This window comes from Cherax quadricarinatus, chromosome 5 (assembly GCF_038502225.1).
Source record: "Cherax quadricarinatus isolate ZL_2023a chromosome 5, ASM3850222v1, whole genome shotgun sequence".
Lineage (NCBI taxonomy): Eukaryota > Metazoa > Arthropoda > Malacostraca > Decapoda > Parastacidae > Cherax > Cherax quadricarinatus.
Window position 1 is genome coordinate 17,986,224 of NC_091296.1, and position 18,357 is coordinate 18,004,580.

Consider the following 18,357-nt stretch of genomic DNA (forward strand, 5'->3'; position numbering starts at 1 on the left):
CTGAAGAACCGTTGGTGATTTATTTGTCATAAAACAGGAAAGTGACTCACAACATGGGTCTTTGACAGCGGATGACACAATCAATAATTCAACAACCAATGATGTACCTCTGCTGGGACCTAAAGTTTATTCAGCGCTCTATTACGATAAAAAAGGATTATATTCAGTCACCTCATACCACATGTCTCTCTCACACAAACAGAAACCAGGAAAGCCAAGCAGTGAGGTTTGTTTCTATTGTTTTTTTCTGTCTTCCCCAGGATGCAACCTACATGTTAATACCCTAGGTATTTATTTACTGTAAGATAAAAGGAACAAAAGGACTTAGGAGACCTGTCCATATGTCTCTCCTTGCCCAAAATGCGACCAGAGTTCCTAGAGTTGAGATGAACACGCTACCACTGTGCTGTTACGCTACCTTTGTTTATACGGTTATTCCCTCTAATGCTGATTTGACTTTGTTAGTGGAACTTCACTTCCCATCTGCAAGAAGGATTTCAACGACTATCTGCTTGTTTTAAGTTACCCATAGTTCAACTTCCCGCAGTACTCACCAATATGGCGCTGGCTTCTTGTGGATTCTGCAACAAGGCCACCACATCAGCCCACCCCCTACGGTGTGCACGGTCTTCTGCCTTGCACCTGTACTTGTCCTCAACATCAGGCGAGACGTCACGCTGCAGCAACATGCAGACGGTGCCTAGGTGACCTCTCTCGGCGGCCAGGTGGAGCAGTGTCGCCTCATCTTGGTCAAGTGTGTGAAGGCTGGCTCCGTGGGCTATGAGCAATTCTAAGACACGAGTGTGGCCTTCTTTAGCAGCGTACTGGGCCGGAGTGAAACCTAGTGAAGGACAAACTTAACCATCACACAATAATTACATTTCATAACTCACACTGCGGTGTGTCTAATGATGTAAAACTCTCTCACTGCTGATGTATCCAGTTTTGCATAAATAAAATACCCATGTAAAAATAAATATATACATTTTATTACGTTATCCAAGATTCAATTCCCCATAATTTTTTATCAGTATAAAAACTTAACCGGCTCCAAAAATTGTCCCAATAGACTGAAGTAATTGTTATATATTCAATATACTCTTTGAAGCGTGTGGGTCATTCTGTGTAACAATTGGTGGAGCCTCGATTAACTGTCTGTTCAGCTAGAAACAGATACACAAGCCTCGCAGCCTGAAGCACAACCACAGTTATGAAAAATCACTAAATTAACATCTACATATGTGACTACAACCCTCACATGTCAACCAGATTATATGACGTTTAACAGTTGCAACAGTGCATTCTAAATATGAACCTAAAATGCTCAAAGTGGTAATATAATATTATTGAATTTTAAATGGTATAGCTTGATGTAAGCATGAAATATGCGATACTGACCGAGATAACAAGCCAGTTCTCCCGATCATAGCGATAATATTACATACTGACTCCCTGATAAGGAACACAATAAACACCTCGCTTGCTCTGTTTATTTTATCACAAGCTCGAATACCTCATAATAAAATCGAACTTTGAAAACCGATTACCAATACTGTCGTAAAAGAATTGCCCTTTCAGACCGGAAACAATAATAGAATAACAAGATAAGTGATGACGACGTATATTTGTAGCTATAATTCAAACCCTGCAACAACATATAGGTGAGTACTCACACACACAGACACACAAACACATATATAAACACAGACACTCATAAACACACACACATAAACGCACACACATAAACACACACACATACACACACACACACACACACACACACACACACACACACACACACACACACACACACACACAAAACATACATAAATACACACACAAACACACACACAAAGCTTTTGACACAGTTCCACACAAGAGATTAATGCATAAGCTGGAGGACCAGGCAGGTATAACAGGGAAGGCACTGCAATGGATAAGGGAATATCTGTCGGGAAGACATTAGCGAGCATGGTACGTGACGAGGTGTCACAGTTGGCGCCTGTGACGAGCGGGGTTTCACAGGGGTCCGTCCTAGGACCAGTGCTGTTTCTGGTATGTGTGAATGACATGACGGAAGGGATGAACTCAGAGGTGTCCCTGTTTGTAAACTATGTGAAGCTAATGAGAATTCAGTCGGATGACGATCAGGTAGGACTACAAAGGGATCCGGACAAGCTGCAAGCCTGGTCCAGCAACTAGCTCCTGGAGTTTAACCCCACCAAGTGAAAAGTCATCATCAGAGAAGGGAAAAGAAGACCGCAGACAGAGTACAGGTTAGGGGGGCCAAAGACTGCAAACCTCACTCACTCACTCTAGGAGACTTTAAAATAAATTCTAGGAGACTTTAACTTTAGTCATATTGATTGGAATTTCTTGACTGGGAATTTAGAATCATACGATTTCTTAGAAGTAGTTCAGGATTGTTTTTTGAAGCAGTTTGTGACAGAACCTACAAGGGGAAATAACCTGCTTGACTTAGTTCTGGCAAACAATGAATCCCTTGTTAATAATTTAGAAGTTTCAGAGGAACTGGGTGCTAGCGACCACAAATCAATTACATTTAGAATTGAATGGAAGTATGATAGTAGGGATAACTCAGTAACAGTCTCAGATTTTCGCTTAGCAGATTACGATGGGCTTAGAGAACACTTATCATCTGTTGACTGGGGTAACGAAGAGAGCTATCAATATGACAGTTTTCTGAACACAATACATGCTGCTCAAAGAACGTTTATCCCTTATAAGGAAATTAGATCAAATAGAAATGACCCAAAATGGATGAATAATAGGCTGAAATATCTACTAGGGCATAAGAAAGGAATTTATAGGCGTATCAAAAGAGGCGAGGGTCATCTTATGAATCAGTATATTGACATTAAGAGGGACATTAAAAAGGGGATAAGAAAAGCTAAAAGGGACTATGAAATTAAAGTTGCTAGGGATTCTAAAACTAACCCAAAAAGTTTTTTCCAGGTATATAGAACAAAAGTCAGAGATAAGATAGGTCCCCTTAAAAATAACTATGGGCATCTTACTGACAAAGAGAATGAAATGTGCTCGATTTTAAATAATTATTTTCTCTCGGTTTTTACACAGGAAGACACTAATAATATTCCGGTAATTAATTTTTATAGTGGATCAGAAGAAGATAAATTATGTAACATCACAGTCACTAGTGAAATGGTTGTGAAGCAGATAGACCGACTGAAGCAAAATAAGTCACCGGGTCCTGATGAGGTTTTTTCAAGGGTTCTTAAGGAATGCAAAATGGAAGTCTGTGAACCATTAACTAATATTTTTAATTTATCTCTTCAAACAGGTGTAGTGTCTGATATGTGGAAGATGGCTAATGTGATTCCTATTTTTAAAACAGGGGACAAGTCGTTACCGTCAAATTACCGCCCAATAAGCCTGACCTCAATTGTAGGCAAGTTGCTAGAGTCAATTATAGCTGAGATTATAAGAAGCCATCTCGATAAGCATAGCTTGATTAATGATACTCAGCATGGATTCACAAGAGGCCGGTCTTGTCTAACTAATTTATTAACTTTCTTCAGTAAAGCTTTTGAGGCTGTTGACCACGATAAAGAATTCGATATTGTTTACTTAGATTTTAGTAAGGCATTTGATAGAGTTCCGCACCAAAGACTGTTGAAGAAAGTAGCAGCTCATGGCATTGGGGGGAGGGTGCTCTCGTGGATCGAGTCATGGCTCACAGACAGGAAGCAGAGAGTGTCCATAAATGGGGTTAAATCCGAGTGGGGATCAGTAACAAGTGGCGTTCCACAGGGATCAGTCTTGGGCCCGTTGTTGTTTATAATATATATCAATGATCTTGATGAAGGAATTGCTAGTGATATGAGCAAATTCGCCGATGACACGAAGATAGGTAGGATAATTGATTCAAACGTAGATGTTAGGGAACTTCAGGAGGATTTAGACAAACTCTACTCTTGGTCAGAAAAGTGGCAGATGCAGTTCAATGTGGATAAATGCAAGGTTCTGAAGCTCGGGAGTGTCTATAACCCTAGCACTTATAAGTTAAATAATGTAGAACTTAGCCATACAGATTGCGAAAAGGACTTGGGGGTTATGGTAAGCAGCAACCTTAAACCAAGACAGCAATGCCTAAGCGTACGTAATAAGGCAAATAGATTACTGGGATTTATATCACGAAGTGTAAGCAACAGAAGTCCAGAGGTCATACTGCAGCTTTATACATCATTAGTAAGGCCTCACCTAGATTATGCAGCTCAATTCTGGTCTCCATATTACAGAATGGACATAAATTCGTTAGAAAACATTCAGCGTAGGATGACTAAATTAATACATAGCATTAGAAATCTTCCTTATGAAGAAAGATTGAAGACTCTTAAGTTACATTCACTTGTTAGACGAAGAATGAGGGGAGACCTGATCGAAGTGTATAAGTGGAAGATAGGTATTAATAAAGGGGATATTAACAAGGTCTTGAGGATATCTCTCCAAGAGAGAACCCGCAGTAATGGATTTAAATTAGATAAGTTTAGATTTAGAAAGGACATAGGAAAGTATTGGTTTGGAAATAGGGTAGTTGATGAGTGGAACAGTCTACCTAGTTGGGTTATTGAGGCTAGGACTTTGGGTAGTTTCAAATTTAGGTTGGATAAGTACATGAGTGGGAGGGGTTGGATTTGAGTGGGACTTGCACATCGGAGCTTGTTTCTTGGGTGGCATTGAAAATTGGGTTGAGCAAATGTTTTGTTAGTTGGATGAATTGTAAAGGACCTGCCTAGTATGGGCCAACAGGCCTTCTGCAGTGTTCCTCCTTTCTTATGTTCTTATGTTCTTATGAAAAGGATCTTGGGGTGAGTATAATACCGAGTACAACCGAGGTGCATATCAACCAAGTAACTGCTGCAGCCTATGGGCGCCTGGCAAACCTAAGAATAGCGTTCCGACGCCTCAGTATACTATGTACAGTGTACACAGTATACTGGTGCTTTATACTGGAGTATACAGCACCAGTTTGGAATCCACACCTGGTCAAGCACGTCATAAGATTAGAGAAAGTGCAAAGGTTTGAAACAAGACTATTACCGGAGCAAAGGGGCTCCGGGACCAGTCTTGTTTCAAACCTCTCGTTTCTTCCCCCCCCTCCTACGAGAAGAGGAGAAAATCGATCTGACGACACTGGAGGACAGGGGAGATAGGGGGAGGGGGAACATGACAACGGCATATAAAATACTGAGAGGAATTGAAATGGTGGACAGGGACAGGATGTTTCAGAGATGGAACACAGCAACAAGGAGTTACAGTTGGAAGCTGAAGACTCAGATGAGTCAAAGGGATGTTAGGAAGTATTTCTTCAGCCATAGAGTTGTCAGGATGTAGAATAGTCTGGGAAATGATGTAGTGGAGGCAGGATCCATATATAGCTTTAAGAAGTGGTATGATACAGCTCATGAAGCAGGGAGAGAGTGGACCTAGTAGCGACCAGTGAAGAGGCAGGGCCAGGAGCTTTGAATCGACCCCTGAAACCTCAATTAGGTGGGTACAATTAGGTGAGTGCACACACGCCTAGTAACGACCAGCAAGGAGGTGGGATAGCTGACTCGACCCCCTGTAACCAAAAATAGGTAGGTGAGTACACACATACACACACACAAATACAATACATACACATTTATATATGCAAAATTACATATTATGACACTCCTAAGCTTTCGTAACACAGGAGCTAATAAGAATTAAAGATCCATGGTGCAAGACCCAGAAAACCTTTCCATAACTGAACAAGTATGTGTCAATAATGAGAAATCATGTATGGCAAATCAGTATGCATGCGTCAAAAAAGAGTAAGTATGTGTCACAAAGTTGAGGGGAAGGATTAGCTGGGGTAAATGTATCGTAGCCAGCAACAACAAAAATCCAAATCCCAGGTACACCACTAAGCTTTTTATTTAGCTAAATCACTGTGGTTATTTTCGTCAGACTCAGGAACATGTTCATGCTGATGTGGTAACCCAGCACGACGAGGAATGAAATAGAAATCACTTGCCTTATGGTGTCCGAGTAAACACCAGTCAACGGGAGGTTCACACCTTACCTGTTACGTCTTTGGCATCGACGGGAGACCCACAACTCAGCATTAGTTCTACAAGGGCCTCATTACCAGTCTCTGCTGCCACGTGTAGCGGTGTTTTATCTGCAGCAGAAAAGTCAAATAAATTCTCTAATACAGAGGAACATTATCAGATATTATGTAGTAAAGTGTAAGTAGATAACTTTGAAATTCGTCCGTCTCTCTCAGCGGACGGAAGATCAAACCCCCAACCACTCATTGTGCTAACTGGCCTGGGCTACACACATTTATCTCTTCACATAATGTTTTAAGCCACATAGTGACGCAGTATTTATTTTTACCATAGTAATGCCTATTGAGTTTTACCTTGAGCATCAAATGGCACGATAATTATTATTAAGCTTATACATAAGTTTATTATGTCAGCTACGTAGTATATAGGAAGTACACACTTGTCCATGACCTGTAATACGGTTCATCATAAATACTAGTTAATTAAAAAATAGTTTCTTAGTCTTACAGACTACTTGGATACTCTTGTTGTACCTTGACTATTTTCTTTAAAATACGTGATTATTAAACACTATGTCTATGATATGTCAGGCCTACTAAATGTCATATTTCTCTGAATACTATGTCTATTAAATGCTAGGACCATCATATGTTATGCTTATTACATTTTTATGTCTTTTAATATCATATATATATATATATATATATATATATAATATATATATATATATATATATATATATATATATATATATATGAAAGATGAGGTGAATCGTAGAATTGATGAGGGGAAAAGAGTGAGCGGTGCACTTAGGAGTCTGTGGAGGCAAAGAACTTTGTCCTTGGAGGCAAAGAGGGGAATGTATGAGAGTATAGTTGTACCAACGCTCTTATATGGGTGTGAAGCATGGGTGATGAATGTTGCAGCGAGGAGAAGGCTGGAGGCAGTGGAGATGTCATGTCTGAGGGCAATGTGTGGTGTGAACATAATGCACAGAATTCGTAGTTTGGAAGTTAGGAGGAGGTGCGGGATTACCAAAACTGTTGTCCAGAGGGCTGAGGAAGGGTTGTTGAGGTGGTTTGGACATGTAGAGAGAATGGAGCGAAACAGAATGACTTCGAAAGTGTATCAGTCTGTAGTGGAAGGAAGGTGGGGTAGGGGTCGGCCACTAAAGGTTGGAGGGAGGGGGCAAAGGAAGTTTTGTGTGCGAGGGGCTTGGACTTCCAGCAGGCATGCGTGAGCTTGTTTGATAGGAGTGAATGGAGACAAATGTTTTTTAATACTTGACGTGCTGTTGGAGTGTGAGCAAAGTAACATTTATGAAGGGATTCAGGGAAACCGGCAGGCCGGACTTGAGTCCTGGAGATGGGAAGTACAGTGCTTGTACTCTGAAAGAGGGGTGTTAATGTTGCAGTTTAAAAACTGTAATGTAAAGCACCCTTCTGGTAAGACAGTGATGGAGTGAATGATGGTGAAAGTTTTTCTTTTTCGGGCCACCCTCCCTTGGTGGGAATCGGCCAGCGATTGATTAAATCTGCAGGAGAGTCGTTAAGCTTACCTTCCAACTGTACACCTCCTGTTAAGAATACACAGCTGTCGATGTATATACAACGAGATACACACACCTGTTGGTATATATGTATACCTTCGTCATCCTTAATGTATAAAGATTTGCCTGCCTACCTTGGTCGTCCTTGGAATCAACTTTGCTACCCATAGCAACAAGGAGTTGCACCATAGCCTCGTTCCCAGACACCGTAGCCAGGTGCATCGCCGTCCTTCCTACAAGGTGAAAAGCAAAATAAGAGGATCGATCCTCCAAATGTCGTACTGTCGAAGGCGGTAAAGAAAATACGTATTGCAAAACAAGCTGTTATTAAGGCAACGTTTCGCTTTGTAGAGCTTTATCAAAGGATGACTTATATTTTAATATGCTAAAGCTGTACACAAAGTGAAACGTTGCCTCGATAATTTTTTTTTCTGCAAGCTATGTCTTTGTTATTAATGTTAAACAATAGTGACAAGTTGATGAATGAGACAGGTGCACCAAGTGGGCAGGTTATAGTCTCTGCCTCGGCTTCACACTGATCAAGGCTGAGACTGAACACCTATCAAAGCTGAAGGACTGATTACCTCATCTTTCACTAGTGGTCTCCATTAAGTAATCTCTGTATTGTATTGAAAAACCCCACTGGATGGCGAGCCCTCTTCATTATAAAGATAAACAGGTGTTGCGCATGTGCCTCATTCATTACCTTTAGAATTAGGAGTTAGATAGGAGGCATGACCAAAGAGAAAAAGTGATTTTTTCTGGAGGGTTTTATTATTATTATTATTATTGTTATTACAGAATCATTGGAAAACGGGAGTTGTGGTGAGTAATCTGGATCGATCCGAGGAAAAGGAAGAGTAGATCGGATCCCTTGAATCGTGACTTCACCAACATCAAGGCATTCCTTTTAAAGGGAGTATAAAAATACAGGATGTCAGTCTCGCGAAGGACCGCGCCTCCACCTTTTCTTGTGCTAGGTGACCCACCCGCATTCACAGAACACACAAGAACCAGGGAACACAACAGTAGGCTTATTGGCCCATGCTAGACAGTTCTATCTCATATCCACTCATATCTCCAGGTAAATACAAGTTCAACCTATATTTAAAGCTACTCAAGCCTGCTTACCTCCATGGAGACTAGACCTAAGCTCAAGATTGGCGTTGTTGTCACAGAGGATCCTGGCGAGGCAGAGGTTGGAGGTAACGGCGGCATGCTGCAGGGGTGTAACTAAGGCTCCTTCCTCGCCGTCTACAGGTGCTCCTGCCTCTAGCGCCCTCGACACCGCATTCAGACTCACCTCATCCGGAAGCCGACTCTGATAAAAAAAAATGTTTGACATTTGAAGTTGATTCGTTGGTCAATAGGGCTTAAATCCTATAGTTTATACGAGGGTCATTAAGACTGCATGTCAGCTGTTCACCACCAGTCATGAATACTTAAATCCTTAAGGTAAAAATTAATGGGAACTCTCAATATACACCTCACTGTGTACTATTATATCTGTGTTTACGCGATATATCATATTTAAAATACATTATATTTCTTGTATATCTTCGAGAGTATATGCACCAAGATGTGCATGTTTCTCGGTTTCTATATACTGAGAGCTTATTTTAATCCTTGTTTTAGCAATTAAATTATTCTTGACTGGTGGTGGACAGGTGACATGCAACCTTCATGAACCTCGAGTCGTCAGTAGTCCCTCGAAAAATTGGATTTACAGACCAGGAGCTGTTAACCTACCACAGCTCATTTCAAAGTCCAGCCTTAACATACTGCCACACCTTCAGGATGCCACCCAAAAGTCGACAGAAACCCAGTTACCTATTTACTGCTAGGTGAAAAGGGGCTATAGATTTATATGAGGATAATAAGCTACACGAGGCCTAAAGTGGAAATACTACACTTGTACACTAGCAAGAATACTTTAATCCTCAGGATAAGGATTAAACTGGAAAATATGCAGACAAAGATGACGAAATTTATTCCTCTCATCAGATCTTTTTCTATGAAGTTCAGCTGTAAGAATTGAATCTGTGCTCTCTGGAAAGACTTAGAAATTAAGGGAAATGTGATTAAAGTGTAAAAATGGAAAACTGGAATAAAGATGATAACAATAACGTGGTGAAAGTGTCTAACCAAGACAGGATTTGCAGCAATAGATACAAACTGGAGAAATTTAGATTTAGAAAGGATGTAGGGAAGTACTAGTTTGGTACTAGAGTTTTAGACGAGTGGAAAAAAACCTTACAAGTAGCATCATTGTTGAGAGAACTTTAGGTAGCTTTAACCCTTAAATGGTCCAAATGTATATATACGTTTTTTCAACATCTGAAAGTACGTAAAAAAATGTAGATCTTCTTTTTTGTTTTACATTTGAAAACGTGTAAAAAAAACTTTTATCTACATTTTTTTTGTTACATTTGAAAATATGTTAATAAACGTAGATCTACTTTTGTATCAGTACGAATTTGAACGTCGATTTGTCTGGACCGTTTAAGGGTTAAATATAGGTTAGACGGGTATATGAGTGGATGTGGGTGGATGTGAGTTAAACCTGCCTAGAATGGGCTCGCTGCAGTGTTCCTGAGCTCACTACATATGGTGGGTAGAATATTTTACATTTATACAAAAGCACATACATTGTATACAACAGTGCATACATGTATGCACACATCATATGTATACATTATAACAAATAATGTAGAATAATGCTAGGGTAAATATGAAGGAAAATTTGTGTGCATGTTAATGTGACGGATGTGGGTTGGTTGTGTTTAGGTGTTTGTTCCAGAGAAATGCAGACGATAACACCGCTTACCAGCCTCTCTCCACACTATACTCTGGAGTAGTAAGTGATCTGTTGTGCTAAGAATATGTGGAAGTCACATAACTACCCGACTCTCTGACGATCTTTAGTCCTCAGTGTGTTTATAGTGTTTGTCTAGTTTTCTTGCAGCTGTTCCCCTCAAGGGAGGTTCCTTGACGCTGGTGAAGGGCTCTTGATCTAGGGAATTGGATCTGTGCTCCAGTTCCCTGAATTGAGTCTGAATACCTTCCATCCCCCCCCAACATGCGCTGTATAATCCTACGGGTTTAGCGCTCCCCCATGATTATAATAACTAGCTGTGGCACCTCAGCTCTTTGAAGTAAAGTTATACTTTATTTTTGAAAAAAATTAGATACTTTTGCAGCATTTGGTAATCTTTATTGTGGAGATGTTTGGCCAACAAGTGTCTTCCTTAGTTCGGTACAGAGATGAATGTGGAAGATGAGAAGCAGTTTGAGGTAATCAGTCCCACAGCCTTGAGTCGACTCAAGGCTGTGGGACTCATTACCTCAAACTCCTCATTTTTCACCATTTCTCTCCGTACCGGACTGAGGAAGCCACTTATTGGCGAAACTTTTCCACAATAAGGATTACCAAATGTTGCAAAAGTATCTAATTCTTCAAGTTGTCGGTTTTCTAAATCATTTACATCATACTATATTTTCTCTCACCCATCTTCGAAGCCTTCAACTTATCGAGGGAGTAAACTACCTGTGATGGTAACCACTGTGCGTTTCTTCCCCAGCTGAATGTTTCCAGCAGGTCACTGAAACTTTGTGGGATAGAACGAGCTGTTTTGACTTTGGCAAAAAGTCAGTGAATTAATCTACAATCACTTTATATCCTGTGTCTGTGGAAATCAACCTGCGTATGTGTGACTGCCATTCTGGGAGCCATTCCTCTGTCTGCTCGTCACCTTGTATCTGAGACCTTGGAATAACCTCAATTTTGAAAGGGGGGGCCGGTAAGCCAGTGGAAGGCCTTGGTCAGATGACCAAAAGGTCTAGTGGCTGGTCATCATATGATTAACACCCGCGTCATGAAAAAATTGTCCCGTTTCCTGACGAATCTTGTTTATAGCCACGAAACAGACACCTTAGTGTTTCAAGATTACTTATTATACAAACCTAAGAAAATACAAAGACGCACAACTAGAGTTAATAAAATCATGACTTGATAAAACTCTTCTAACGGAGAGGGAGCTGCATCACCCATAGGAATTGGCCGATATTTTTTAAATATAGCAATCTAATAATGAAATATTACATATATATATATATATATATATATATATATATATATATATATATATATATATATATATATATATATATATATATATATATATGTATATATATATATATATATATATATATATATATATATATATATATATATATATATATATATATATATATATATATATATATATATATATATATATTCTACAATGCTTGTCAATATTGTAGGCAATACATTATTCGGATCAATACTCATTTGTTATTTTTATTCTTCCTACAATGATATTTGTTGCTATAGTGATATTTTATTTGTATATTGTCATTTATTGAAATATTAGATCAGGAATATAGCTGCCCCCGGCACACTAACTCTCCCCGACCTTCATAAAAGTTCCACCTTTGACATAGATTCTCTTTGACTAACATATTGCACCCACTATTATTTTACTTTTCCACTTGCATCCTGCTTTACCCCTACTAACCCCTACCCTCGCACACTCCAGTACATCACTCCTTCATCACCTTTGCACATTCCTTTTTTCCTACATCCCTCCTCTGTGACCCTCTCGCGTTTAGCGCTTAATTTGATTATATTATTAGATCACATGTATAAAATCCTAAATCAGCTAATGCAAAGTAAATTTAATATCTGTAGCGGAGACACGAGGAAGGCAGTTTCCGAGGCTTGACTGCCTGCAGGTAGCCTAAACATGAGAGACTGCCTGCAGGTAGCCTAAACATGAGAAAGGTATTATGTGGAAGCTGAGAACTGCCTGCAGGTAGCCTAAACATGAGAGACTGTAATTAGAGACTGCCTTTTGATTATTACACATTAAACATGAGACTGGCAGGTAGCCTAAACATGGGCAGGTAGCACATGAGAGACACTTGAGAAATATTGTGGAACTTTGTAATTATTTTTATTATTACTTCTTTCTCATTATCAAACTCACCAACAAATTTCCCCTCATCGACAAACCCCACTCACCAACAAATATTTGCTAACCAAAATACTTTGCTTCACTTGCCTTTACTCACGAACAAACTCCACTCACCAGCACACTACTCCAGAAGGTCTCCATCTGCACTTCTTCGCAGTTCATCGTTCTAAATTTCCATCACAATACAGAGTAAAATACAAGAGCTACTCGTCTCCAATGGTGTCGTGTGGTGCTACACTTCAGCTGTGCGTAATTTCTTCGCTGATAAAGACGTCCTCACTATCCACTGATAAAACAGTTCCCTGATAGTCACGTTATCTCAGCGAACTGGTAGGGTGATTATTCTGGCCTCTTATAAGTTCGTATGTGTATATAGGCGCACCTGACAAGTTTGCCGAAGACACTACAATAAGCCGTCCAATAATTTCCGATAAGGACACTAGAAAGCGTCAGGATGATCTGGATAAGTTGAGGTTGTGGTCGGATAAGTAGGGAAAACAAAACAGATGCGAAAAGGATTTAGGAGTTCTAACTAGCAGAAATTTGTAGCCACATCAATAGTGCATAAGTTCTCTCTTAAATAAAGCTAACAGGATTCTTGGCTTTCTATTAAAAGTATATATAATAAAAGTCCTAAGATTATACTTCACCTTTATTTATCCTTGGTAAGGCCTCATTTAGATTATGCTGCTCAGTTCTGGTCTTCATATTACAGAAGTGCGTTGTAAAATATGCAGAGAAGGTTGACGAAACTGAGTCCATGTTTCAGAACCTTTCTTACTAAGATATTCAGAAGGAATAAATAATTAAGGGTAATATGAACAGCGTTTTGAAAATATTTAACCATAAGAGGACTCGCGGCACTGGATAAAATTTGGGCAAATTTAGGACTTGTAAATTTTTTAAAAAATAAGCTATCAAGAATGACAAAATTACATAATAATAATAATATTATTATTATTAATTATTATTATTATTATTATTGTGAGAGGTATCCCCCTGTATCATAACCCCAGCCCCATGAAACTGAAAGCAGTCAGAGCGCAAGCATAGTAAAGTCGAGGCAAAGGAGATGCAACTGAACTCGCTTAAGAGACAGGAGCTATAATTCAACTTTCGCAAGAGGTCCAGGAGCTGATGATCAACACGTTGAGAGGCCCAGGAGCCTTTGCTGAAGAAGCTTAGCACCTCTAGTTTAATAATTTTAAAATACACAGGAGTTGTAGACCAACATCCTCAAAAGGCAAAAGAGCTATAAAGATCAACGCTTTTAAGTGTCCCAGGAGCTGGAACTCAACCCAATAAAGCACTTAACAAACGAGACCAATCAGATGAAACTAGACTAGCCAAATCCATAGAGGTTTCTATGCTCCAAGAGACAGAATGTTTTGTTCCAAAAACCTGGATATAGCCTCACTGTGGTGTTACCGGGTTCACACTGACAGTCACAGTGGGAACAAAATCCAGCTATGTTCCTGTCATAACATTAGTTTCCGAGGGAGGTTAAATCTGGCTGGCGTATCTCGAATTTTTCAAGTTTTTCTATCATACATACATACATATATATATATATATATATATATATATATATATATATATATATATATATATATATATATATATATATATATATATATATATATATATATATATATATATATATATATATATATATATATATATATATATATATATATATATATATATATATATATATATATATATATATATAGAGAGAGAGAGAGAGAGAGAGAGAGAGTAAAAACATTAAAAAAAAGTAATATCTGAGCGGCGAGTAGAATGGAAATGGAAGTTCGAAGCAGATGAAAAAAAAATCATTAATAAAATTTGCAAAACGACACCTTGAGAGCACATAATCAATTCGATCTTTCCACTGGGTACAGTGATGAAAGTTTGAAGCCTATTAGAAAAGTCATTCTCAAGACACTGGACGGAAACCAATGTCCCATATTATTTAATATAAATGATAAAATACAACTTACACAGCTAAACAAATATCCATACACCAGTGATGAAAGTTTGAAACCGATCAGAAGAGTCATTCTCATTTTGCCACACAGAATCCTTAGAGGAAAAAAATACAGAAAAATAATCACTCCAGGTAATTCCCTTTTAGGGGATACCTGATAGACTAACAATAGTGTAATTACTCATACGATAAGATTTATTCAGATTCATTACTTGTGGTTTTACAGACGTTCAAATATTTAAATAACGCTTGTTATAAACACATAACTGTCGTAATTAGTGGCGGACCTACATTTTTTGGGCCCCTGAAGCTTGAACTGTTATGTGGGCCCCTTCACAACCAGCAACATCTAGCCTACATGATAGTTGAAGATTAAAAGATTATTAAAGTATCATTTTGTTTTGAATTACACTATATTATTAACATTATGATTTTTAAATCCCTTTTCATATGGTAGACCCAAATTTTGTAAGCAATGTAAAACTAACGTTGTTTCTGGGCCCCTCCGGGATTAGGGGCCCCGAGGTTTAAGTTTCATTAAGTTTCATAGTAGATCCACCCTTGGTCATAATTATATATGTTTCGGTAAACTATGGTAGTTAACCTTAGACAACTGTTCCAGTGTGACTTTTATTGTTCCGCAGTGCTGGAGAACCCCAGCAGCGTCACCACAGCGCTGGAGAACCCCAGCAGCGTCACCACAGTGCTGGAGAACCCCAGCAGCGTCACCACAGCGCTGGAGAACCCCAGCAGCGTCACCACAGTGCTGGAGAACCCCAGCAGCGTCACCACAGCGCTGGAGAACCCCAGCAGCGTCACCACAGTGCTGGAGAACCCCAGCAGCGTCACCACAGCGCTGGAGAACCCCAGCAGCGTCACCACAGCGCTGGAGAACCCCAGCAGCGTCACCACAGCGCTGGAGAACCCCAGCAGCGTCACCACAGCGCTGGAGAACCCCAGCAGCGTCACCACAGCGCTGGAGAACCCCAGCAGCGTCACCACAGCGCTGGAGAACCCCAGCAGCGTCACCCCAGCAGCGTCACCACAGTGCTGGAGAACCCCAGCAGCGTCACCACAGCGCTGGAGAACCCCAGCAGCGTCACCACAGCGCTGGAGAACCCCAGCAGCGTCACCACAGCGCTGGAGAACCCCAGCAGCGTCACCACAGCGCTGGAGAACCCCAGCAGCGTCACAACAGCGCTGGAGAATCCCAGCAGCGTCACCCCAGCAGCGTCACCACAGCGCTGGAGAACCCCAGCAGCGTCACCACAGCGCTGGAGAACCCCAGCAGCGTCACCACAGCGCTGGAGAACCCCAGCAGCGTCACCACAGCGCTGGAGAACCCCAGCAGCGTCACCACAGCGCTGGAGAACCCCAGCAGCGTCACCACAGTGCTGGAGAACCCCAGCAGCGTCACCACAGTGCTGGAGAACCCCAGTAGCGTCACCACAGTGCTGGAGAACCCCAGCAGCGTCACCACAGTGCTGGAGAACCCCAGCAGCGTCACCACAGTGCTGGAGAACCCCAGCAGCGTCACCACAGCGCTGGAGAACCCCAGCAGCGTCACCACAGCGCTGGAGAACCCCAGCAGCGTCACCACAGTGCTGGAGAACCCCAGCAGCGTCACCACAGTGCTGGAGAACCCCAGCAGCGTCACCACAGTGCTGGAGATCCCCAGCAGCGTCACCACAGCGCTGGAGAACCCCAGCAGCGTCACCACAGCGCTGGAGAACCCCAGCAGCGTCACCACAGTGCTGGAGAACCCCAGCAGCGTCACCACAGTGCTGGAGAACCCCAGCAGCGTCACCACAGCGCTGGAGAACCCCAGCAGCGTCACCACAGCGCTGGAGAACCCCAGCAGCGTCACCACAGCGCTGGAGAACCCCAGCAGCGTCACCACAGCGCTGGAGAACCCCAGTAGCGTCACCACAGTGCTGGAGAACCCCAGCAGCGTCACCACAGTGCTGGAGAACCCCAGCAGCGTCACCACAGCGCTGGAGAACCCCAGCAGCGTCACCACAGTGCTGGAGAACCCCAGTAGCGTCACCACAGTGCTGGAGAACCCCAGCAGCGTCACCACAGTGCTGGAGAACCCCAGTAGCGTCACCACAGTGCTGGAGAACCCCAGCAGCGTCACCACAGCGCTGGAGAACCCCAGTAGCGTCACCACAGTGCTGGAGAACCCCAGCAGCGTCACCACAGCGCTGGAGAACCCCAGCAGCGTCACCACAGCGCTGGAGAACCCCAGCAGCGTCACCACAGCGCTGGAGAACCCCAGCAGCGTCACCACAGCGCTGGAGAACCCCAGCAGCGTCACCACAGCGCTGGAGAACCCCAGCAGCGTCACCACAGCGCTGGAGAACCCCAGCAGCGTCACCACAGTGCTGGAGAACCCCAGCAGCGTCACCACAGCGCTGGAGAACCCCAGTAGCGTCACCACAGCGCTGGAGAACCCCAGCAGCGTCACCACAGTGCTGGAGAACCCCAGCAGCGTCACCACAGCGCTGGAGAACCCCAGCAGCGTCACCACAGCGCTGGAGAACCCCAGTAGCGTCACCACAGCGCTGGAGAACCCCAGTAGCGTCACCACAGTGCTGGAGAACCCCAGCAGCGTCACCACAGCGCTGGAGAACCCCAGCAGCGTCACCACAGTGCTGGAGAACCCCAGTAGCGTCACCACAGCGCTGGAGAACCCCAGCAGCGTCACCACAGTGCTGGAGAACCCCAGCAGCGTCACCACAGCGCTGGAGAACCCCAGTAGCGTCACCACAGCGCTGGAGAACCCCAGCAGCGTCACCACAGCGCTGGAGAACCCCAGCAGCGTCACCACAGCGCTGGAGAACCCCAGCAGCGTCACCACAGCGCTGGAGAACCCCAGCAGCGTCACCACAGCGCTGGAGAACCCCAGCAGCGTCACCACAGCGCTGGAGAACCCCAGTAGCGTCACCACAGTGCTGGAGAACCCCAGCAGCGTCACCACAGCGCTGGAGAACCCCAGCAGCGTCACCACAGCGCTGGAGAACCCCAGCAGCGTCACCACAGTGCTGGATAACCCGAGCAGCGTAACCACAGCAGCGTCACCACAGCGCTGGAGAACCCCAGTAGCGTCACCACAGTGCTGGAGAACCCCAGTAGCGTCACCACAGCGCTGGAGAACCCCAGCAGCGTCACCACAGTGCTGGAGAACCCCAGCAGCGTCACCACAGTGCTGGAGAACCCCAGCAGCGTCACCACAGCGCTGGAGAACCCCAGCAGCGTCACCACAGCGCTGGAGAACCCCAGCAGCGTCACCACAGCGCTGGAGAACCCCAGCAGCGTCACCACAGCGCTGGAGAACCCCAGCAGCGTCACCACAGCGCTGGAGAACCCCAGCAGCGTCACCACAGCGCTGGAGAACCCCAGTAGCGTCACCACAGTGCTGGAGAACCCCAGCAGCGTCACCACAGCGCTGGAGAACCCCAGCAGCGTCACCACAGCGCTGGAGAACCCCAGCAGCGTCACCACAGAGCTGGAGAACCCCAGCAGCGTCACCACAGCAGCGTCACCACAGCGCTGGAGAACCCCAGTAGCGTCACCACAGTGCTGGAGAACCCCAGTAGCGTCACCACAGCGCTGGAGAACCCCAGCAGCGTCACCACAGTGCTGGAGAACCCCAGCAGCGTCACCACAGTGCTGGAGAACCCCAGCAGCGTCACCACAGCGCTGGAGAACCCCAGCAGC

The 18,357-nt window shown here is 43.3% G+C and overlaps 1 protein-coding gene across 5 annotated transcripts in view; it reads right to left on the reverse strand.

Moving 5' to 3' along the window:
* The window catches only part of LOC128684821 (serine/threonine-protein phosphatase 6 regulatory ankyrin repeat subunit B), a 78,930-nt gene extending 65,918 nt beyond the window's left edge, over positions 1–13,012 (reverse strand). The window contains exons 1-5 of one of the 5 annotated variants that reach the window (XM_070100827.1): positions 12,762–13,012; positions 8,761–8,950; positions 7,764–7,862; positions 6,092–6,190; positions 555–841 (exon numbers count right to left, since the gene is read on the reverse strand). In XM_070100827.1, the coding sequence (XP_069956928.1) occupies positions 555–841; positions 6,092–6,190; positions 7,764–7,862; positions 8,761–8,950; positions 12,762–12,809 (723 nt within the window). In that variant the 5' untranslated portion in view covers positions 12,810–13,012. The remainder of the gene's footprint in view (positions 1–554; positions 842–6,091; positions 6,191–7,763; positions 7,863–8,760; positions 8,951–12,761) is intronic. The other 4 variants (XM_070100807.1, XM_070100804.1, XM_070100821.1 and 1 more) reach the window with 4 other exon arrangements.
* Positions 13,013–18,357: the final 5,345 nt, after the last annotated feature.